Consider the following 24,940-nt stretch of genomic DNA (forward strand, 5'->3'; position numbering starts at 1 on the left):
TTTTTACTGTCTACCTGTGCGGTGGACTTCCCCACCCCTGGATGAGTTAAATTCAGAGGTCACATGACGTGCGTGGGAGTATATAATACCTGATGCGTCGGACGAGTTCCCGAAACAAGTTTTGCTGCCGACTTGACTTCTTCGCAGGGCTTTCCAGCCACCTCGGAAAGCAGACGCTCTCACCATGATGCTTGGAGGTTTAACCCCTACCAAAGCAGCGACTCCGGAGATTCAACAGCTGGCGGACGAGGTGAGCAAAAAAAAAAAAAAAAACCCTGGAAAAAGGCTCGGCAGAACGGAAGATAATGACTTGGTCTTTCGACAAAGCTGAATTCTGAAAAGAGCAGCAGTGTTTATTTCACACTGTATCCAGGAATTGCCAACCTGGACACACAGGGCTGCCTAGGGTTGGCAGCCTCCAGGTACTAGCATGAGATCTCCTGCTATTACAAGTGATCTCCAGCCAACAGAGATCAGCTCACCGGGAGAAAATGGCCCCTTTGGCAATTGGACTCTATGGCATGGAAGGCCCTGGGGTACTCTGGAGGGCTCAAACAGGTGAGACAAAAATCCTTTAAAAAGATGCAATCCCCCCTCCCATCTAAAAAGGCCAATAACAAAGCTAGGAGTTTGAATAGGGTTGCCAGGTCCCTCTTCACCACCGGTGGGTGGTTTTTGGGGTGGAGCCAGAAAAGGGTGGGTTTTGGGGAGGGGCGGGACTTCAATGCCATCGAGTCCAATTGCCAAAGCGGCCGTTTTCTCCAGGTGAACTGATCTCTATCAGCGGGAAGATCAGTTGTAATAGCAGGAGATCTCCAACTAGTACCTGGAGGTTGGCAACCCTACTGACAAGTGTTTGCACAGCCTCTGCTTAAAAAGCAACACCGTGACAGCTTTGGAGGGCAAAGCTGTCCCCACTGAATTCAGTCCAGGAGGGGTGTGTGGAAGACAAGAAAAAACAGTATAAAAGGGTGCTCCTTAGGTTTGTAAAAGAGTAGGAACCAAGTACATTTTGAAGTACACAGGCCAGTCTTTCATGGGTAGGGTTGTCAGTAGGGTTGCCAACTGCCAGGTAGTAGCAGGAGATCTCCTGCTAATTCAACTGATCTCCAGCCGATAGAGATCAGATCACCTGGAGAAAAATGGCCACTTTGGCAATTGAACTCTATGGCATTGAAGTCCCTCCCCTCCCCAAACCCCGCCCTCCTCAGGCTCCGCCCCAAAAATCTCCCCTTGGTGGTGAAGAGGCATCTGGCAACCCTAGTTGGGGAGGGGAGGGACTTCAATGCCATAGAGTCCAATGACCAAAGCAGCCATTTTCTCCAGGTGAACTGATCTCTATCGGCTGGAGACCAGTTGTAACAGCAGAACTCCAGTTGGTACCTGGAGGTTGGCAACCCTACTCCCACATCATCATCCCAGACTCTTAACCATTACACCACACCATATCCTGTCTGTATATCTTTTTCCTTTGGCTACGGTTTTCTAACAGTTCTGCGCTTTTCTAAGAAACTAAGACAAGGGTTGGTCTCACAGTTCCAACCCAGTATTATTGTCAAACTCTTCTAAGTTAATTTTAATTTTTAATTCCAGGTGAAACCTCAATTAGAAGCAAGGGAAAACAGGAGCTTCCCTATTTTCACCGCTGTCGAGTACAGAACACAGGTGGTTGCCGGAACAAACTACTTTATTAAGGTTAGTGCTGTAAGGGAGGGATGACTGGGGGTTTGAAATGGGCTTCTATAAAAACAAAAATTCATGGCAGAAGGGGGGAAAAAACATTCTAACTTTATTTATTTGTGCATCTTTATACCTGCCTTTCTTCTACAGAAGGGCCCAAAACAGTTTGCAGAAAAATACTAAAATATATTGGAACCCATTTAAAAAGTTAAAGCAAATACATCTTGGGCTGGGATCTGGTCTACTAGGCTGCCTAACCCAGGTCTCCCTGGTAGGGTTGCTAGGGTTCCCAGGTCCCTCTTTGCCACTGGCGGGAGGTTTTTGGGGTGGAGACTGAGGAGGGCATGGTTTGGGGAGGGGAGGGACTTCAATGCCATAGAGTCCAATTGCCAAAGCGGCCATTTTCTCCAGGTGAACTGATCTCTATCGGCTGGAGATCAGTTGTAATAGCAGGAGATCTCCAGGTGGGGGTTGGAGAGCTCCCAGAATTACAGCTGATCTCCAGAGATCAGTCCCCCTGGAGAAAATGGCTCCTTTAGTAGGTGGACACTATAGCATTATACACCGAGGTCTAGGGTTGCCAACCTCTAGTTAGTAAGCAATCAAAAATCAACACCTCTGCACCATTACCTAAGGTTAGAAAATTAGTACAGAAACAGGCTGATAACAATGTGTAATAACAATAGTATATTGAATGTAACAACGTGCTACCAAGCCAACTGCTACAACTTGTATCCCATTTGGGAACGTGGAAACTGTAAATTTGTCTGTGCAACCTTTTTTCAACGGATATCCTGATGTTGGAATAGATAAGCTAAGAAATACACATGGTTGCTATTTTGTCCCTAAAAGGGTGATGCTTAAAAGTCTAAAGAAAATTTTTGAAGCTACAGAAGCTTATATTGAAATGAGTACATTTTGACATCAATATATAAACGGGACTGAGGAAGAATTGAAACGATTGTATCCCTTTCTACCCTTCTTCACTTGAAGACGTCGACCTCGGATTGATTGTTACTGTACCAGGACTGAGAAATGCTGGCTTGTCAGCCCGTTGTTATATACCCAGGACTGAAAAATACTTTGTTGTATATATGCAATTGGCTTGGTAGCACGTTGTTACATTCAATATACTATTGTCATTACACATTGTTATCAGCCTGTTTCTGTACTAATTTTCTAGCCTCTAGTTAGTAGCTGGAGATCTCCTGCTATTACAACTGATCTCCAGCTGATAGAAATTAGTTCACCTGGAGAAAAGGGCCGCTTTGGCAATTGGAGTCTATGGCATTGAAGTCCCTCCCCTCCTCAAACCCCGCCCTCATCAGGCTCCGCCCCAAAAACCTCCCGCCAGTAGCAAAGAGGGACCTGGCAACCCTACCGAGGTCCCGCCCCTTCCTAAACCCTGCCCTCCCCAGGCTCCACCCCCAAATCTCCAGGAATTTCTAGGGATGCCAGCCTCCAGGTGGGACCTTGGGATCCCCTGGAATTACAGCTCATCTCCAGACAACAGAGATCAATTCTGTTCCATGAAAAGCTACCCATTTCCACACTCGAAGACTTTATTAAAGGGAAAGTACAATTGTTTTCTCCAGGCCTGTTGGCCGCCCTGGATGAAAATGATAGACCGTAGATTCAGGATACATAAAAGAAAGCACTTCTTCACAAGACGCATAACTAACTGGTGGATGACAAGAGATGCCAGCAGCCTAGGGTTGCCAACTTCCAGGTGGTGGCTGGAGATCTCCCACTATTACAACTGATCTCCAGGGTTTTGTTGGGAGCGCAAATGGTGTAGGAAAGAATTATGATGAAATCCATTAAATTGCAGACTTTGTTAGTAATTTGTCAATAGCAATGGAACATTTGGCTAATGAAACCACAGGCATAACCACATTATTGCACCAAGAGGTATCCTCTATTAAGACCGGTTACAAAATAGATTAGCTGTAGACATGCCTTTAAGTGAGCATGGTGGAAACCTGTGTATACATTAATCAGATATGCTGCTCCTTAGCTGACAACCAAGGGAAAATTGGAAGGGACCAAGAGAAAATAGCCAACCTGGTACATGACCTACAAACAGACAGGTTGAAATTAAATCAAAAGAGTTTCTGTCTAGACATTAGGAAGAATTTTCTAACAGTTAGAGCGGTTCCTCAGTGGAACAGTCTTCCTTGGGAGGTGGTAAGTGCTCCTTCCCTGGAGGTTTTTAAGCAGGCTAGAATTGTGCAGGGGGTTGGACTAGATGACCCTGGTGGTGCCTTCCAACTCTATGATTCTAGGATTCTAAAGCTGATAGAAGATCTCACCCCAAGTTGGGACTTGTCTTGGATGACTTTTTGACTACCAAATATGGGTCGGCTCAGATCATTGTTCATTATTATCTGTTTTATTGCAGTTATAGGCTTTATGGTTTGTTGGTTTTTGCAGTGCATGCCTGTAATTTCAGTTGCCTGTCGCTTACTCCTTCGAGTATTCAAAGAGGATAATATCACGGTATCGCAAGCATCTCCCAGAGAACAATGAAGGATGAACCAATAGTTCATTAGTTTTGAGATATGGTTCAAAGGGAGTGGGGCTGATACGAAAGGCACCCGAGCCCAGACTTTTATTAGTATATTAAATCAATGTTCTTTAAGCTTAAAAGAAAGACTTTTCCCATTCTTAGGGGCTTTCTGGTAGATGTTAGTATATGATAGGCAATAAAGGCTAAGATGTGAATTGGGAAATCGCCATGGGCAGCCAGACAAGTAACAGAAAGAACAAGAAAACATTGCATTTCAAAGGAAAACATAAAAGCTCCAGGGTTTTTGAGAGAACATTAGAGATAAGATAACCGGGAGCCCAGAGCTACCCAGAATGTACAAGACAGAAAGTCTTCTGATAAGGAAGTCCTTATTATTTTATTACAGAACCTTCCTGGGATAATGCCAGAAGGCTGCTTCTCAGAGCTATTATACCAAAAGACCCCATATCGTGCCAAAGTTCCCATTCCCGTCTGTAATGTTAAAACTTTGTATGTTTGTGTAATGGCACGCAATGTTGTAAACGCGATAACGTGATGTGAATGTGATAACGGCTAGATGTAACTAGTGATGAAAGGATGTACCAGTATATGTCATAAGTGCCTTATTTGGACAAATCAATAGGGTATATTGTGTGTGTTAAGTGCCGTTAAGTCGCTTCTGACTCAAGAATGATAGAATCAGAGTTGGAAGGGACCACCAGGGTCATCTAGTCCCACCCCCTGCACAATGCAGGAATTTCACAACTACCTCCCCCACACACCCCAGTGACCCCCTACCCCGTGCCCAGAAGATGTCCAAGATGTCCTCCCTCTCATCATCTGCCTAAGGTCATAGAATCAGCATTGTTGACAGATGACCAACTAGCCTCTGCTGAAAAACCTCCAGGGAAGGAGCACTTACCACCTCCTGAGAAAGCCTGATCCACCGAGGAACCGCTCTGTTAGAAAATTCTTCCTAGTGCCTAGATGGAAATTCTTTTGATTTAATTTTAACCCGTTGGTTCTGGTCCGACCTTCTGGGGCAACAGGAAACAACTCGGCACCCTCCTCCGTAGGACAGCCCTTCAAGTACTTGAAGATGGTTATCATATCCCCTCTCAGTCTTCTCCTCTTCAGGCTAAACATACCCAGCTCCTTCAACCTTTCTTCATAGGACTCATGGCAACCCTATGAATCAATGTCCTCCAAAATGTCCGATTTTTGACAGATATTAGAAAGAGCCAAAGTAATGTTTGGGGCTACTGCTTTGTGCTGCTACGCAGCAGTCAGCCTTTATTTGCGCAGATAAATCTTTTTCTGTTTCACCTCGGTGGTGTTATTCATTTGGGACACAGCACCAAAGCCTGAATCCTCAACCCCCAAATTAGTGTGGTGCAGCTTACATACTTAAGAGATCACTTCTCTTTGTGACTTATGATGTCAGATTGTAACTGATCCTGGCTATACATCAGACTAGAAAATTGAGACTAGACGTCTGGGCTGATGGTCTTTTGCTGAAACCTCTGATTCTGAGACTGTTTAAAAGAGATCTGCACCAGACATCTGGTGTAGTGGTTAAGAGCGGTGGTTTGGAGCGGTGGACTCTGATCTGGAGAACCGGGTTTGATTCCCCACTCCTCCACGAGTGGCAGAGGCTAATCTGGAGAACCAGGTTGGTTTCCCCTATCCTACACATGAAGCCAGCTGGGTGACTTTGGGCTAGTCACAGCTCTCTTAGAGTTCTCTCAGCCCCACCTGCCTCATAGGGTATCTGTTATGGGGAGGGGAAGGGAAGGTGATTGTAAGCCGGTTTGATTCTCCCTTAAGTGGTAGAGAAAGTCGGCATATAAAAACCAACTCCTCTTCTCTGATCATCAGACATCAGAGGCAGAACGGACCTTTAACTTAGCGGAAAAGTTCCCATTGGGCCACGAGCGAGTTCAGCCAGGTTCAATCTCCTCCATCTCCAGTTAAAAGGATCAGGTAGTAGTAGAATAGTTGGTTTTTATACCCCGCTTCTCCCTACCGAAAGGAGTTTTAAAGCGGCTTACAATAATCTCCGCCCTCACCAAAACAGGCACCTTGTGAGGTAGGTGGGGCTGAGAGAGTTCAGAGAGAACTGTGACTGGCCCAAGGTCACCCAGCAGGCTGCATGTGGAGGAGTGGGGAATCAAACCCTGTTCTCCAGATTAGTCCACGGCTCATGTGGAGTGGGGAATAGAACCCGGTTCTCCAGATTAGAGTCCACTGCTCTTAACCACTACACCACGCTGATGGTGACTAGACACACCTCTGCTTGAGACCCTGGAGAGCTGCTTCCAGTCAGAGTGGACAATACTGATCTTGATGGACCAATGGTCTGATTTAGCATAAGGTTGCTTCCGATGTACATATATGTATAATTTTGAATAATCCCCCAAACAGGCTACTCTCCTGCTTTTTTTCTACTCCTGAGGAAATATTTTGAGGTTTCCACATACACAAAAAATAGGCAAAGTGTTTGAACCTCAAATATGATGGTGTAAATGAATCCCTCCTAAAAAGATACAGAAGACTTGTTAAAACTTTAGTTTCTTATCCAAGCCAGTCAGGTTAATTGAAAACTCTTCATAAACCTTTTTTTAAAGATTACACATTTAGCCAGATACATCCGTTTTTTCTTTTTATGTCACCCCTGTTGCTGATTCTCTCTCCTGCTCTGGACATACTTGAAGCTTAAGTCATGGTCTGATAGGATTGTTAATGTGAAATCTGCTTAATTGATTAAGAACACTAAATTCATTCTCTCCTGTACAGATTGACGTGGGTCACGGCGTTTATGTCCACGTGCGTATATTTGAACCCCTTCCATGCAACGATACGGAAGTCTCCTTGACTAGTTACCAGACTGGCAAAAAGGCAAACGATCCCCTGGACTACTTCGGCTAGGAATCCTCTCTTGTCTTACGCTCTTCTTTATGTGCGGAACAAAACTGCCGTGACAAAGTCAGCAAATGCTTAAAAAAATAAAACAAACCAGATTTTGAAAAACGTTGATTTATGATTGTTTTCTATTCGGCAGAAGGACTTCTCTTAGCACGTTAGTCACAGGGTTGTGAGTGGGAAAACGGGGAGGGCTGCAACGTTCTCTGCGCCACTATGTTATTCCAGAGAAAACCTGGAAGTAACATGGGGTAGGCGGAAGGAATCACTGGAAACTCTATGGCAATCATAGTTTCCAGCGATTCCTAGAGCTACCCTCATGAGAAGTGACATAGTGGGACAGAGGACTTTGACAGGGATTTTAACTTTTTTGTCCCACCACCTCTTGGAGCAGTGATGGGCAACGGGGGTGGGATATCCCCCAGCCCCATTGGGGAGATGGTAAGTCTTGTTAGTATAATGACTTTTGTTTTAAGGGCTGGAGAATGCCTGTCTTAATATGCATTCTCGCATCCCCGGCTTGAACCAGAGGGAATCACATTCATTTCTCAGTTGAACTGCCTGTCCAGTTCTTTTACTTGGATCAAACAGTGCAACTCTACTTAGACGGCTTCTGATCTCTCCCTGTCTTCTTTTACAAATTTGTCAGCCATGGTTTCAGCCATTTCTGAGAGCCAGCATGGTGTAGTGGTTAAGAGCGGTGGACTCTGATCTAGAGAACCAGGTTTGATTCCTCACTCCTCCACTTGAGCGGCAGACTCTAATCTGGATTTGATTCCTCACTCTTCCACATGAGTGGCAGGTGATAATCTGGTGAACTGGATTGGTTTCCCCACTCCTCCACATGAAGCCTGCTGGGTGACCTGCTAGTCACACTCTCTCAGCCCCACCCACTTCACATGGGGGTCTGTTGTGGGGAGGGGAAGGGAAGGAGATTGTAAGCGTGGTGTAGTGGTTAAGAATGGTGGTTTGGAGAGGTGGAGTCTGATCTGGTGAATTGGATGGGTTTACCCACTCCTACACACGAAGCCAGCTGGGTGACCTTGGGCTAGTCACACTGTCTCAGCCTCACCTACCTCACAGGGTGTCTGTTGAGGGGAGTGGAAGGGAAGGTGATTGTAAGCCAGTTTGATTCTTCCTTCAGTGGTAGAGAAAGTCGGCATATAAAAACCAACCCTTCTTCTTGTAATAGGTATCTTCTCCGTTGCTTGAAACAAACCTTTCAAAATCACTCACTGCCAGGGGATGGAATGATAGCCATGAGCTTTAAAGGAGATTAGACAGATTTGTGGAGGACAGGTCTATCAGTGGCTCCTAGCCAAGATGACTAAAGGGAACCTCCATGTTCACAAGCAGTAAACCTCTGAATCCCAGTGCTAGGAGGCCGCATCAGGAGAAGGCCTCGGCCCCTATGCCCCATTTCTTGGCCCCTCAGGCCATTGTGTGAGGCAGGATGCTGTACTCAATGGACCACACGTCATTCCAGTTTCTTCTCCTTTTCACTGCACATACACAGCAGAAAAGCCGGCCCTTTTATGCAAAAGTGTATAAAACACAGCCAGCGTAGTGTAGTGGTGAAGAGCAATGGTTTGGAGCAGTGGAGTCTGATCTGGAGAACCGGGTTTGATTCCCCACTCCTCCGCATGAGCGGTGGAGGCTAATCTGGTGAACTGGATTGGTTTCCCCACTCCTGCACATGAAGCCAGCTGGGTGACCTTGGGCAAGTTACAGCTCTCTTAGAGCTCTCTCAGCCCCACCTACCTCACAGGGTAGGGTGTCTGTTGTTGGGAGGGGAAGGGAAGGTGATTGTAAGCAGGTTTAAGTCTCCCTTAAGTGATAGAGAAAATCGGCATATAAAAACCAACTCTTCTTCTTAAAAACCAATTAGGGTAAAGGATTCCGCTCCCCCAGGGATGCCAGAGACAGCCCCCCCCCCCAAAAAAATAACACACAGAGAATAAATGCAAATCAAACGTAAAATCATTATTGTGAATATAATTATTACCGTAGTTTGCAGAATCAGTACCATCAGTACATAGCTAAGGCATTTCAGAAATAAATCATAGCTGTAACATGATTGTATAGGGTTGCCAACCTCCAGGTGGCAACAGATCTCCTGCTATTTTAATTGATCTCTAGATAACGGAGATCGGTTCCCCTGGAGAAAATGGCTGCTTTGGAGGGTGGACTCTATGTCGTCATTCCCTGCTGAGGTCCCTCCCCTCCCCAAAGCCCCAGGTCCCACCACCAAAACTGGGGTTTTCCCAACCCAGAGCCGGCAACCCTAGGAATGAACAGTAATTTTTGCTTTGGCAAAGTAAACATTGCTTTGAAAAGACAGACAGCGCCCTAGAAGTAAGAGAGTTCCTCCTGCTTTTCTTTGTTGCTTTGGTAACTGGTCAAGGCCGGAGGTTTCTTTTCATGAGGGAGGCTTTTGTGAATTCTTAAGTGAAGGTACTCGTCTTTGCCAGTTTGGACCTGAAAGGGAACAAAAGGAACCCGTACATCATGTGGAGCGAAACAGAAGAAAGTGGAGAGGGCGTCCTCAAATGGTGCAGGTCTCATGAACGCCCAACTTCCTCCGAGTTTTAATGTGGAGAGTGTGAGAGGTGTCCAGTCTTGAGGTTTCCCTCCATTTATTTATTTATACCCTGCCTTTCTCCCCAACATCATTCTCTCCTCCATTTTATCCTCACAACGGCTCTGTGAGGGAGGTTAGGCTGAGAGTGTGTGACTGGCCCAAGGTCACCCACGGGCTTCCACAACAAGAGTGGGGATTTGAACTTGGGTCTCCCAGACCCTGGTCCAACTACTACAACACACACCTATAGGCCTTGTACGAGGGGACCCCGACAGGGGCATGTGAGGCCTCAGTACTGGAAAAAGGGGGGCTCCACAGCACTTTGTTGCTCCTCGTAGAAGCACAGAGTTGGAAGGGACCACCAGGGTCATCTAGTCCAACCCCTCCACAATGCAGGAAATTCACAACTACCCCCATACCCCAATGACCCCTACTCCATGCCCAGAAGATGGCCAAAAAAAAAAACCCTCCAGGATCCCTGGCTAATCCTCTTCTATCCCAAGCGAGAGAAGACAAGTGTCACCTCATCAGCCCTTTCCTGTTTTCATTCCACTAAATAATGGCACAAATGCCTATTTAGCCACTGCTATCCTAAGCAGTGTGTGAGAGATCCCCCTCTCTGAGTTTGCTTCTCCAAATCAGTTGCTCAGACGTTGATACAGAAACAATAGATTTATTGAAGCCTTCAGGAGATGAGACAGGCACAGGTAGAAAGTTGCAAGTGAGGGGCTATACGGGTTTACAGAATATATTGACTCCAGGGCACTGGGGCACTGGGGTTCACACTTATTGTTATGGGAAGTTACAAGCTTGGCATAATACAAAACATCAGACGGATCCCAGGAAGTCTGGTGCGGCTATCACACTTCCAAGGCCGCACCGGCCTGAGGGAGTACTGGCAGGAAGAACAGCGGGGGGGGGAAGATACATGGGCCATCAGGCCTGGCGCCTGAGACCAGAAGGTGTGAACTGCTTTTACGAGTTCACTGATAACACCGCAGGTGATGGAAAGCAGAGACACAAAGACAGAGACCCTCACATTCTGCCCCCCTTAAGGCCCCCCTCCGAGAGGACGAGGCTTATCGGGATAAGCGAGGTGGAATTCTCGGACCAAGCGAGGAGCTGCCATGTGGGGTGCGGCCACCCATTCGTCATGAGCGGAGCCAAGGTTTTTCCAGCGAACAAAGTAAAACAGTTTCCCTTTCTTCCATTTGGAATCTAAAACCTTGGATATTTCCAAATGGGTATCCCCTCCTACTACGGTAGGAATCTCATGAGCGGGAGGGGGGTGGAACTGGGGAGCTGCTACATAAGGTTTGAGGAGGCTTATATGGAAGACTGGATGAACTCCCTTGAGAGTCTTAGGGAGACTCAGTTCCACGGTAACCTCGTTGATCACTCTGGTAATGGGGAAAGGTCCTACATAACGGTCGCTCAGTTTTTTGCAGGGGCGAAGAGAGCGGAGGTTTTTGGTGGACAGATAGACTTGCTCCCCCACCTTGAGTTCCCATCCCGGAGACCGGTGTTTGTCTGCTTGTTCCTTGTACTTGCTTTTTGCCCTTTCCAGATTTTTGAGCAACCATGGCCAGGTGGATTTAACCACCTGAATCCACTCCTGAAGATCAGGGGTAGACTGGAGCTCTGGCGAGACGGGGGCAGAACCGAAAGGGCCAAAATCCGTCCCGTATATAACTTGGAAGGGACTAAAGCCGGTAGAGGAATGAGGCGCATTGTTGTACGCATATTCGGCAAATGGCAGCAGGTCGACCCAGTCGTCCTGGTGGAAATTTACATAGCAACGCAAATAACATTCTACTACCGCATTTACTCGTTCCGTTTGACCATCCGTTTGGGGGTGATAGGCGGAAGAAAGGCCCTGTTCCTCCACTCCCATTAACTTTAGGAAAGCCCGCCAGAATTTGGCAACAAACTGGACCCCCCGGTCGGAGAGGACCTTCCTCGGGATCGAGTGTAGCCTGAGGACGTGCGTGATGAACAGTTTAGCTAAGCCCTGGGCTGAAGGAAGACCTGCACATGGAACGAAATGAACCTGTTTGGAAAAGAGGTCTGTGATAACCCAGAGAACCGTTTTCCCCCGACTTGGAGGTAGGTCGGTGATAAAATCCATGGCGATGACTTCCCAGGGACGGGAGGGGTTCTCAAGCGGTTTGAGAAGCCCCGGGGGTTTTCCCATCCGTTTCTTGGCTGTGGCGCAGGTGGGGCAGCTGCGCACATACAACTCAACATCAGATCTCATACCGGGCCACCAGAATTGCCTTCGAACCAGGTGAAGCGTTTTCACGAAACCAAAATGACCCGCTAGCCTGGCCCCATGTACAAGCCCCAATACTTCTTTGCGAAGGGAAGATGGGACATATAGTTTCCCCCCTTGCACCCACCAAGTGTTGGTTCGTTCCAAGCCAGTGGGGAGGAGATGGTGCTCCTCCTCCTGTAAGGAGGCGTCCCGGAGTCGCTGTTGGAATGCTTCCGGGATACCTTTGAGCGTAGGGGGGGTCTCCGGTTGGCGGGCTTGGGATCGGGTGGTGACGGCCAAGCCAGGGACTTCCCCTCGCTGTTCGGGAGTGAACAGGGAGTCGACGGGGCGATCGAAATCGTTGCGATACTGGGGAAGTCGTGACAAAGCATCAGCTAGGGCATTTTCTTTGCCCGGGACATGTTTGAGGGTGAACCGGAATTTTGCAAAAAATTGGGCCCACCGAATTTGTTTGGCATTGAGTTTTCTAGCTCCCTTGAGAGCCTCAAGATTCTTGTGATCTGTGCACACTTCGAACGGCAGCTCGGCCCCCTCCAAGAAGTGTCTCCATATGGTAAGGGCATGTTTGACCGCTGCTGCCTCCTTCTCCCAAATGGCCCAGTTGATTTCGGACTGGGAGAACTTCTTGGAGAAGTAGGCGCATGGCCTCAACCGTCCCCCCTCATCCCTCTGCAATAGGGCCCCGCCCATGGCTACATCCGAGGCATCCACCTGCACCACGAAGGGCTTGGTGCAATCCGGGTGAGCCAAAACGGGTTCGGATGAAAAAAGTAGCTTTAAACGTTCAAAAGCTTGCTGGCACTGGGGAGACCATTGCAGACGGGCTGAGGGGAGTGCGGCGCTAGCCCCCCTGTCCTTGGTACGCAACAGGGCAGTGAGGGGAAGCGCAACTTGGGCAAAGTTGGGAATGAAATTCCGGTAAAAGTTGGCAAACCCCAAAAACTGTTGAAGTTGGCGGCGGGTAGTGGGGGTTTCCCAGTCCCGCACCGCCTGGACCTTGGCGGGGTCCATTTCCAACCCTTGGTGGGAAATCACATACCCCAGAAATGTAATAGAAGGTTGGTGGAATTCACACTTGGACACCTTAGCATACAGTTTGTGCTCCCGCAGCCGCTGGAGCACTTCTCGCACTAGGCGCACATGTTCTTCCATGGTCTCAGAGTAAATAAGAATGTCATCGAGAAATACCACCACCCCCCGAAACAGTAAATCATGCAAAACTTCATTAATTAATTGCATAAAGACACTCGGAGCCCCCGAAAGTCCGAACGGCATGACCAGGTACTCAAACATCCCAAAACAACTGGAAAAGGCCGTTTTGGGTTCGTCTCCTTCTTTGATGCGAATGCGGTGGTAGGCTTCTACCAAGTCCAGTTTGGTGAAGATTCGGCCCTCCTTTAATTGTGCTAGAAGGTCAGGAATAAGAGGGAGGGGGTATGCATTAGACTGGGTGACTGCGTTCAGTCTGCGAAAGTCAATACACAGTCTTAAATCTCCCGTCTTTTTCTTTACAAAGAAAGCTGGGGCTGAATAAGGAGCCTTGGAGGGGCGTATGAAACCCCTCGCCAGATTGACATCCAGATAGTCTCGCAATACAGTCTTTTCACTAGGGCTCATGGGGTAAACCTTTCCCTTAGACAGTTTGCCTTCCCCTACAATCTCGATGGCACAGTCCGTTTCTCTGTGGGGAGGCAGTTCGTCGCACTCTCTAACATCGAAAACATCAGTAAACTGCGAGTACTCAGAGGGTAATTGAGGAGAGACTGGGGCGGGGGACCCTACCAGTGCGGCGGCTGGAGTTCTGAGTACCCGTTCCTTGTCATGCAACCCACAGGGGTTTTCGGGGAAGGAAAGCACCCGTTTAACCCAATCAATGGAGGGATTGTGTCCCCTTAACCAGTTCATCCCTAACACCACAGGGGTTACAATAGGGGCGATGGTGAAATACAACCGTTCCCAATGTTCCCCCACGGACATAATCACGGCTGCAGTTCTGTGGGTCACAGGGCCCCGTTTAAAGTCACTCCCGTCCATTTGGGAAAAACGGAGGGGTCCCGGAAGCCGCTTGCGCCGGACACCCAACTTCTTGGCAGTTTCCTCATTTATCATGGTGCGGGCACACCCCGAGTCGACCAACGCGGGGACCTCTAACGGGGGACCCCCTTTGGGTAGGGACAGATGAACACGCACAAATACATTGTCCTCTTGGGCGCTTACCATCGGTGGAGCTCCTTGCACAACGATAGGGACGGTCTGCTGCGGAGCCCCCTCTACAGCAGACCGACGGCGTTTTGTGCCGGCTGTTCCCACTCTTCCTCCTCGCTGGAAGAGGGGGACGGGGTGGTGGCTTCCGGGGAGCCGTCCGAATCAAAGACGGTATTTGTAATCCGGGACCCCGATGGGACCGTAGAGTCGGATGCCCCATCCTGGGGGCGCGCGTGGAGAGCGGAGGGTGCGCCGGAGCGCCGGCTCAGTGGTCCACTTCCGCGGCGAGGCTGGCTGTCGGCGGCCGGTTTCGTCGGCTCGGTCTGGGTCTGGCGGGGGGGGGTCGGACGGCCTGAGCGAGAGGGGCATTGCGATGCAAAGTGACCCTTCCCCCCGCAGATCAGGCAGACGCCGGCCTCGAACCGCTTGCGGCGTTCCGCGGCCGAGAGACCCCCGCCACCCCCTTGCCGGAGTTCCCGGCCACGGTCACCTCGGGGCCTGGGGTCTCGCCCAAGCCGTTGCTTGGACAAGTTCAGGAGTTGTTTGCGATTCTCGATGTCAGCAGCATGGCGAACCCAACCTACCACATCCGGGGGGTTCCCTTGCATGAAGGCCCAATGTTGGAGGTCTGGGTTGAGACCCTCCCTGAAACATTGTACTAAGGTAGCTTCACTCCAGTCCAGAATTCGGCTAGCCAGTGACTGGAACTCACTTGCATACTGCGCCACCGACTTAGTCCCTTGGCGCAGTTGCATCAGGGAGGCTTTAGCCCGCTCACCCAGAGTCGGGTCCTCAAAACGGTTTCGGAGTGCTACCATGAACTCGTCCAGGGTTCGCAGCACCGGCGAGCGGAGTTCATACTGCAACACCATCCAGGCAGCCGCCTCCCCTTGCAGTAAGGAAGCCACGTACTGCACCCGGGACTCCTCAGAAACGAAGGTTCGGCCTTGTTCCCGCATAAAAATGTCTACTTGGACCATAAAAAAGGTCAACTGGTCTCCCGACCCGTCATACGTGACTTTCAGGTCCCGACGGGCCGGGGGGGCAGGGGTTGCGGGCGGAACTACCGGCGCCCCGTCTGGGGGAGCACCGGCTGGAGGTTGCAACTTCAGCGCAACCAGGGCCGTGGCCATCTCACCCATTACGCGTTGCATGGTCTCCATCTGCTCCTGCATAGCCCGGCGGTCTTCCTGCCACTGCTTTCGTTCTTCCTCCATGAGGGCCTCTTTGCGGGCCGGGTCCCCTTCGAGTCCCGTGCTGGGGAAGGCCAACCGGCGATCCTTCGCCGCAGTCCGCGAGAGCGACCAGCCCTTGGGGGAGTCCAGCCAATAAGTAAGCCCCCGGGGACGTTCGTCCCGATCTTGGTCGGGGGCGCGACCCTTCGGTTTCTTTGGCTTGGCTCCCTCCTCCTTCGGGTCCGGCTTCTCCGGCTCGTCCGGTTCCTTGGGGGCATCGGGGTTAGGGGTGGTGTCCTCGTCGGCTGACATTCTGTCCAAGGCGGTACAGCTGCAGTCCGAGAGGCAAGGACTTGCAACTTAATGTGAGAGATCCCCCTCTCTGAGTTTGCTTCTCCAAATCAGTTGCTCAGACGTTGATACAGAAACAATAGATTTATTGAAGCCTTCAGGAGATGAGACAGGCACAGGTAGAAAGTTGCAAGTGAGGGGCTATACGGGTTTACAGAATATATTGACTCCAGGGCACTGGGGCACTGGGGTTCACACTTATTGTTATGGGAAGTTACAAGCTTGGCATAATACAAAACATCAGACGGATCCCAGGAAGTCTGGTGCGGCTATCACACTTCCAAGGCCGCACCGGCCTGAGGGAGTACTGGCAGGAAGAACAGCGGGGGGGGGAAGATACATGGGCCATCAGGCCTGGCGCCTGAGACCAGAAGGTGTGAACTGCTTTTACGAGTTCACTGATAACACCGCAGGTGATGGAAAGCAGAGACACAAAGACAGAGACCCTCACACAGTGCTTCTTCACCGTGTAATTTTAGGATCAGATCTATGAAGGGAGGATGTCAGATCGTCACATTCCCCGGGGTGACAAATGAACTCACAGGAGGCAGTACTGGGACTCTGGCACAGAGGCTGTACTTCAGAATTGCCCAAGAGCTTTCACACATCCTGAATAATGCACTTTCCATCCACTGTAAGGATCGTTTGCAAGGGGATTTTGCTGTCAAACCTTGCTGCAAAGTGCCCTGAAAGTGGACTGAAAATGCATTGTTCAGGGTGTGTGAAAGGGCCCCAAATGAAAAACGGGTGATGTAAGCATGAGTGAGGCCAAGTTCTCACAGAGGTGGTCAGCCTGGCTTGGCTTTATGACTTTAGGTTGCAGCCAAGAAGCCACATGAATGAGCTGTGTGGATCACACTGGTGCAGAATTATTTTGCCCGAGTGTTTTCATGGTTGCCATCCACAGGGAACTTAATTTTCACAGCGGTTCTCTAGACCGACTCCACTGAATTCACCACGGATAAGAGCAACGTGGAAGACAGAACCTCAGGTAGATAGTATTGGTCAAAGGTGGTACCTTCACGAAGTAGTTTATTCCAGCGACCGTCTGGGTTTTATACTCCACTGCGTCGAAGACCTCGAAGCTCCTCCCTTCTTTCTTTTCCACCTCTTCCTTCACCTGAGGAAACAGACAAGGGGGAAAGGGTTTTCTTTGCTTATCAAACTATTAATACCTGGAAACTGGTTACCTGTTGGTTTCTGGGCTCAGTACGTAATCCTGATTTTTAATGCCTTAATTGTGTTTTCCCACCTACAGTCCACCCCACTTTAAGACCATTTGGGGATGACGGACGCTGTTGTAGGTACCCCCCATTTGGTGGGCAAATTCATTATTATTTACTTCATTTATATCCTACCTTTCTCCCCACATCAAGGACTTTTGCTTAATACTACTGGCTGTATTGAATTCTTTCCTGCAGAAGGGGCGTGTGGCCAGGTTGCTTCAAGTTTTTAGAAAACGAGCGGTAAAATCCTCCCTTTTTATTATCCAATAAACAATTAAAGCAACAATTAGCAGTAAAAGAAAAATCAGTAAGAATAAAAAGCAGCAGCAGAACAGGTCAATTCATGTATCAGGAGCTGGAGGTTATTTTAGGAGCCAGGTTCTGGCAAAAAAAAAAAAAAAAGTGGAGAAAAGAGATATAATAGTAAACTGCCTAGCTCCTGAACAGATGACCAAAGCTACCTAGTACGGCCACACAGAGACAAAGGAAAGGCCTAGAGCTACGGTAGTTTCCCAGGTATGCAGAAAAATATGACCTTGTAAATTAATCAGAAGAGGGAAAATTTAGTAAATGGGCCTGATGAGGCCTAAATATGCTCCAGAAGGGCTGGAATATTGAGAGCAGCCAAGTCAGTTAAAGGGAACCAGGAGAAATGTTGGGGATGAGAAATGTTGAAATCTTGGAGATGGGAGTTCCAAATTGTTTTTTATATGCCAGACATTAAACCCTAAATACGCTTGAAAATAAACCTCCCCATGTCGACGGTGTTTAAAGCAAGGAATTTTAGCACCGGGTCCTAAAATTTAGATTCAAACAAAATGCTGCTTGCACTTGACAGAAGCAGAATTTCCGTATTAGCTGACAGGAGTGCAAACGCAGCATCTTTCAAGAAAGACTGTCCACGTGTTCAGAGTCATGGGGAAATGGAGCTGGGGGCTGAGTCATGGAGAGAGCCGGGAAAATGAGTCACGGAGAGAGCCGGGATAAATAGGGAAATGAGAAATAATTTCTGCAAATGGACTTGAAGACCACTTTGTAAATGTACTGGCCGATCGCCTTGGCTCGGAAGAAGTTAGATATTCTGATGCAGAAATTCAGATGTGGAGAAAGCGAGGATGGCAACGGCGTCTGCTAATTTCATCCGTGTCTAGCGAAACGCCCCAAAACAAGACAAGCCTGCTATGACAACTGATCTCCGGCCGATAGAGATCAGTTCCCCTGGAGAAAATGGCCTCTGTGGCCATTGGTCTCTATGGCATTGAAGCCCCTCTCCCAAACCCCGCCCTCCTCAGGCTCCGTCCTAAAAACCTCCAGGTATTCCCCAACCGGGAGTTGGCAACCTTAATGCTTCTCCTTCCGAACTGACAAGCTCCCCGCTTGCAGAAAGCCAGCAGGTCAGGCCTTGCCCCTTTAGGAGAGACTTAACGGGGTGTGGTTGACCTTCCCGATCCTCCAGGCCACCAAACGTTTCAGCTGTCCATTTCCACAAAGTCTCCATGAAAGGGACAAAGGCGGGTTTCCCCCTCCTCCAGGCCTGCTGGCAACCCTATTTGCATGCCTTGCCCCTTTTTTCCCATTTAGAGGGCATTCTTCTTCAGGGAGGGGCTGTAGCTCAGGGGTAGAGCCTCTGCTTGGCATGCAGAAGGTGCCAGGTTCAATCCCCGGCATCTCCAGTTAAAGGGACCAGGCAAGGAGGTGGTGGGAAAGACCCCGGAGAGCCGCTGCCGGCCTGAGTAGACAACACTGACCTGGATGGACCCAAGGGTCCCCCCCCATCTGACGTGCCCACCCCTTTGCACGCGTGGAAGGGGCTTCAAGGCGACCTGGGGTCGTTCCCCGGGGAGGGGAGGGGAGGGGAGAGGGCGGCCGTCCCTCCTCCGCCCTGCTCCGGGCGGCCTTGCCCGGGCGTGCTGGGGGCTCACCGCTTGCACCAGCTGCTGGATCTCCGCCGTGGCCGCCCTGGCCTGGCTGCTGATCCCCCCGCACAGCATCGCGGCCGCGCAGCGCTGCACACGCCCAGCAAGACCCCCGGGACAAAAGCAGCGCGGCGGTGGCGGCGCGTGACCGTCGGCGGGCCGGGCGGGGCTGCGGGCGGGGACAAGGAGGGACGGAGGGGGGCCGGCGGGCGGGCGGGCGAGGGGGCGTCGACGGGGCCGCCTCTTCCTCCTCCCAGGCCGGCCTTGAGGAGCGGAGGGGCGGCGGCTCGCTTTGCTCTTTTGGCAGAAGTCCCAGAACAGACAGACAGACAGACAGACAGATGGCTGGCTAGATGGATGGCTGGCTAGTTAGACAGACAGACAGACAGACAGACAGACAGACAGACAGACAGACAGACAGACAGACAGACAGACAGATGCTGGCTGGCTAGATAGATAGATGGCTAGATAGATGGCTAGATAGATGGCTAGATAGATGGCTAGATAGATGGCTAGATAGATGGCTAGATAGATGGCTGGCTGGCTGGCTGGCTGGCTAGATAGATGGCTAGATGGCTAGATAGATGGCTAGATGGCTAGATGGCTAGATAGATAGATAGATAGATAGATAGATAGATAGATAGATAGATAGATAGATAGATAGATAGATAGATAGATAGATAGATAGATAGATAGATAGATAGATAGATAGATAGATAGATAGATGGCTAGATAGATAGATGGCTAGATAGATAGATGGCTAAGATAGATAGATAGATGGCTAGATAGATAGATGGCTGGCTAGATAGATAGATGGCTTGCTAGATAGATAGATAGATAGATAGATGGCTGGCTAGATAGATAGATAGATGGCTGGCTAGATAGATAGATAGATGGCTGGCTAGATAGATAAATGGCTGGCTAGATAGATAGATAGATGGCTGGCTAGATAGATAGTTAGATAGATGGCTGGCTAGATAGATAGATAGATGGCTAGATAGATAAATGGCTGGCTAGATAGATAGATAGATGGCTGGCTAGATAGATAGTTAGATAGATGGCTGGCTAGATAGATAGATAGATGGCTAGATAGATAGATGGCTAGATAGATAGATGGATGGATGGATGGATGGATAGATAGATAGATAGATAGATAGATAGATAGATAGATAGATAGATAGATAGATAGATAGATGGCTAGATAGATAGATAGATAGATAGATAGATAGATAGATAGATAGATAGATAGATAGATAGATAGATAGATAGATAGATGGCTAGACAGACAGACAGACAGACAGACAGACAGATAGATGCTGGCTGGCTAGATAGATAGATGGCTAGATAGATAGATGGCTAGATAGATAGATGGCTAGATAGATAGATGGCTAGATAGATGGCTGGCTGGCTGGCTGGCTGGCTAGATAGATAGATAGATAGATAGATAGATAGATAGATAGATAGATAGATAGATAGATAGATAGATAGATAGATAGATAGATAGATAGATAGATAGATAGATGGCTAGATGGCTAGATGGCTAGATGGCTAGATAGATAGATGGCTAGATAGATAGATGGCTGGCTAGATAGATAGATGGCTAGATAGATGGCTAGATAGATAGATGGCTAGATAGATAGATGGCTAGATAGATAGATAGATGGCTAGATAGATAGATGGCTAGATAGATGGCTAGATAGATAGATGGCTAGATAGATAGATGGCTAGATAGATAGATAGATAGATAGATGGCTAGATAGATAGATGGCTGGCTAGATAGATAGATGGCTGGCTAGATAGATAGATGGCTGGCTAGATAGATAGATAGATGGCTGGCTAGATAGATAGATGGCTGGCTAGATAGATAGATAGATGGCTGGCTAGATAGATAGATAGATGGCTGGCTAGATAGATAGATAGATAGATGGCTGGCTAGATAGATAGATAGATGGCTAGATAGATAGATGGCTAGATAGATAGATAGATAGATAGATAGATAGATAGATAGATAGATAGATAGATAGATAGATAGATAGATAGATAGATAGATAGATAGATGGCTAGACAGACAGACAGAGACAGACAGAGACAGAGACAGAGACAGACAGACAGACAGACAGACAGACAGACAGACAGACAGACAGACAGACAGACAGACAGACAGACAGACAGATAGATAGATAGATAGATAGATAGATAGATAGATAGATAGATAGATGGCTAGATAGATAGATGCTGGCTGGGTAGGTAGGTAGGTGATGGATGTATAGCTGGCTGGCTGGATAGATAGGTAGATGCTGGCTGGGTAGGTAGGTAGGTAGGTGATGGATGGATAGCTGGCTGGCTGGATAGATAGGTAGATGCTGGCTAGGTAGGTAGGTAGGTAGGTATGGATGGATAGCTGGCTGGCTGGATAGATAGGTAGATGCTGGCTGGCTGGCTGGCTGGATAGATGGCTGGATGGATGACTGGATGGATAGATGGATAGATAGATGCTGGCTGGCTAGATGGATGGATGGGTGGCTAGATAGATAGATGGCTAGACAGACAGACATAGATAGCTGGCTGGCTAGATAGATGGCTGGCTAGATGGCTGGCTGGCTAGATAGATAGATGGCTGGCTAGATAGATGGACAGATAGACAGACAGACAGACAGACACAGATGCTGGCTGGGTAGGTAGGTAGGTAGAGGCTGGCTGGCTGGCTGGCGCCAGTCATTTTTGCTCCCTAGGCAAGGCTAACTACTTGTGCCCCCCATTGGTAACCAATATTTAAAAACAAATGTCTTGTAGAAAAAATAAAGCACAAAAGTTTTTATGAGACATTATAATTCATTATATTCCATAGCACTGTTGTGGTACTTACCTTAAAATAAAAAATATATATAAATTGTCGGTTGCATTTCCCCCCAGGTTTAAAACTGTGCCCCTAAGGCCAGTTCTGCGCCCCTCTGAGGTCTGTTCCCTAGGTGTCCGCCTTGTTCGCCTAATGGTAGCACTGGCCCTAGATAGACAGACAGACAATAGACAGATACACAGGTAAAACAAAGGTTAAACGGCAGAACTCCCAGCCCCAGGATGTGGTGATGGCTGCCAACTTGGAAGGCTTGAAGAGGGGAGTGGACATGTTCGTGGAGGAGAGGGCTATCCATGGCTGCTAGTAAACATGGATACTAGTCGTGCTGCATATCAAGGGTAAAAGGGTGTTAGCCAGATGCCAGCTGCAGCTCTAGCCTTCCCCCAGGAGCCTAACCCAAAGCCAAACTCACCCTCGTAGGTGATGCTGAGCTTCCTCTCGTCCTTCGTTTCCTGCCCAACAAGGCCTCGGCAGAGAAAAAGAAATACTTCCCGGTTGAATCTGTTCTTCTTCTGGGGGTGTGAGACAAGTTCACATATGCTCTCACCAGTCCTTCACCCTCCGCCGGTCCCTGAGCAACCAGTTCCCATGCGGCTTTTCTTACTCCCAGTTCCCATGAGGTGAGCCAGGACTTCTACAGCGTAGAACGACCAGGGCACACCAGGATCCTTCGCGTGGTGGACTCCAAGCTATGCATTGAGAGGACCAGGGTCTTTTCAGGGGGCTTGCTTTTGAATATGCCCTGAAGAAATCTGTTAGTGAGTGAGCTGCTTCCGTTTTGATTAGGCGGCGACACCTCCAGGAGGCAGGGGTGGTGGTGGGCTGAAACAGGTAACCTGTGGCTGAATCCACCGAGAAAGAAACCTGCTATCTGCGTAGCCACACCATCATATAAGAACATAAGAAAGGCCCTGCTGGATCAGACCCATGCCCATCAAGTCCAGCAGTCCATTCACACAGTGGCCAACCAGGTGCCTCCAGGAAGCCCACAAACAAGACGACTGCAGCAGCACCATCCTGCCTGTGTTCCACCACACCCAAAATAATAGGCATGCTACTCTGATACTAGAGAGAGTAGGTATGCAGCATGACTAATATGCATTCTAACTAATAGCCATGAATACCCCTCTCCTCTATGAATATGCCCACTCCCCTCTTAAAGCCCTCCAAGCTGGCAGCCATCACCACATCCTGGGGCAGGAACTTCCACAAGTTTATACAGGCGTCTAGTTGGCTGCTTTAGGACAAAGCTTCTTAAACTGTGGGTCACGGCCCTAACTGAATGCGGGGGGGAGGGGTGTCGCGAAAAATTTGGCGACGGTAAAAGAATTGTTTTAAAATAACTTTCTTTATGATTTATTATCTGTATACCTATTTTATATCCCCGGGTTCACGTAAAAATTTCTCGGGCGGAAAGGGGTTGTGAGTGGGGAAAAGCATGAGAAGTCCTGCTCTAGGAAATTGAACACGGGAATAGATGGTCCTTGGTCTGATCCAGCACATCAGTTCTTATGGAACGTTTTCCTAGGGAACGCATTGACCTGTTGTTGGGTTATTTTTAACCCAAAAATGGGGGTACTGTCGCGAGAATTTTTTTGTATTGAACATTAGTTCATATTAAAAATATTAGTTTATATTAAATGAGTTTGGGTTAAAAATAACCACACTTATATCTTAATATTATAACCTATAGCCACACGAAGACCTGACTTTTTAGCTGACCCCAGTTTCCAATTTAGGGCCTCTGATCTTAAAGCAAATTGCAGGCTAGAGGCTAGTTACCCAAAAGAAAACACACCAGGATGCTTGTAATTGTTTAAGGAGAGAACGAACATTTGGTCCGGCAGCAATCTATCTGCTAAATTGGGGGAACTTGTCACAAACAAACAAATTGTCAGAGACCCTGTTGAAAATAACATTCTGGGAACAGAAAGCTTCAAAGCAAAAACATGGCAAGCCTATCTCCGGGAAAACATGAAAGGAGGGCTGTTGTAAAAATCTTTCTCCCACAGTTTTACCTATAAAAGAGCCTCCCAAAATCCTGGTATTTTGTCATTCTAGGGAAAGAGATCAGGCTTCCCAGTTGTTGCCATCTCTCTCTCTGGAATTGACCCAGAGGCCTCTGTAATTGTTTGTCTGTAATTGTTTGTCTTGCATGTGTGTAAGTTTTGTTATATTCTGTCATATATATATATATATATATATATGTGTGTGTGTGTGTGTGTGTGTGTGTGTGTGTGTGTATATAGTTAAGTATTGCTTTTTCTCTTTGCTTTATATTTCCTTGTAAGTATAATAAAGCTGCATGATTTACTTTATCTGTTCTGTGTGCTGTGTAAGAGTGTTTCTCCAGATCTCTCTGGGTTGCTTTTTGGTAAGTGAAGCAGGCAGAGAACCATGCACAACGAACTAAGGTTTTTGCTAAGCTTTGGTGAGTAGGCTAGCAGAGATTTTCCATTTACATCAAGGACCGAGGGAGAGGGCAAAAGGGAAAAATTCTTCCAACACCTGTCCTTAGAATTCAGCTTATGTTTCATGGGTAGACTTACCTTATGGTTTGCTACAGTATATAGCTGCATTGCAGAACACAGAGAAGGGCCTTCCTCCCTCCACCCCCGCACTACCCTTTTCTCAACTTGAAACAGTCAGGGGGCTTTGCCATCGGCCGTCCTAGAAGGCAGATATAAAAAAAAATTCCTCTTTCCGAGAGAGTCTGCCCGTGCAATGGTGAAGAAATTGAGACCCGTGAACACGTCTTCTTATACTGCCCTCTCCATCATGAGTCTAGATCTAAGACTATTCAGGAAACTCTAAGAAAGAATTCAGGGCTACCTGATAAAATCTGTGTCCAACGACGACTGGAAGATAGTAACACGCAAACTTCGAGATGTGTGGCCAAATTTTGTGCTGCTATATATCAGGCCCGAAAGGATGTAATGTACAAATAGGTACAATTTGATGGATAAACGTTTTAGAAGCTAGCTTGCTTACCTTTTTATTGATATATTTTATTTTGTGGACTTTTCGATTGACTGATACTGTTTTATTACAAATTTATGTTACTCTTGATTAGATGTGTTTTATTTTTGGTCAAATGACCGTAAAATAAAGATTGATTGATTGACAGTCAGGGGGCACTTTTTGGAGGAAGAAGAAGAGTTGGTTTTTATATGCCAACTTTCTCTGCCACTTAAGGGAGAATCAAACTGGCTTACGATCACCTTCCCTTCCTCTTCCCACAAC

At 48.1% G+C, this 24,940-nt stretch overlaps 2 protein-coding genes across 2 annotated transcripts; one reads left to right on the forward strand and one right to left on the reverse strand.

Annotated features, from left to right (window-relative positions):
- The first annotated feature begins 183 nt into the window (after window positions 1–183).
- On the forward strand, window positions 184–7,117 carry LOC130477165 (cystatin-A-like). Its single transcript, XM_056849232.1, has 3 exons — window positions 184–250; window positions 1,594–1,695; window positions 6,986–7,117. The coding sequence occupies exons 1-3, from the start codon at window positions 185–187 to the stop codon at window positions 7,115–7,117; spliced, it is 300 nt and encodes a 99-aa protein (XP_056705210.1). The 5' UTR covers window position 184.
- Window positions 7,118–9,460: 2,343 nt separating this feature from the next.
- Window positions 9,461–18,915, reverse strand: LOC130477164 (cystatin-B-like). The gene is made up of 3 exons (XM_056849231.1): window positions 18,847–18,915; window positions 16,717–16,818; window positions 9,461–9,589 (listed from the first exon to the last, which is right to left on the reverse strand). The coding sequence occupies exons 1-3, from the start codon at window positions 18,913–18,915 to the stop codon at window positions 9,461–9,463; spliced, it is 300 nt and encodes a 99-aa protein (XP_056705209.1).
- Window positions 18,916–24,940: the final 6,025 nt, after the last annotated feature.

The sequence above is a fragment of the Euleptes europaea genome, chromosome 4 (assembly GCF_029931775.1).
Source record: "Euleptes europaea isolate rEulEur1 chromosome 4, rEulEur1.hap1, whole genome shotgun sequence".
NCBI lineage: Eukaryota > Metazoa > Chordata > Lepidosauria > Squamata > Sphaerodactylidae > Euleptes > Euleptes europaea.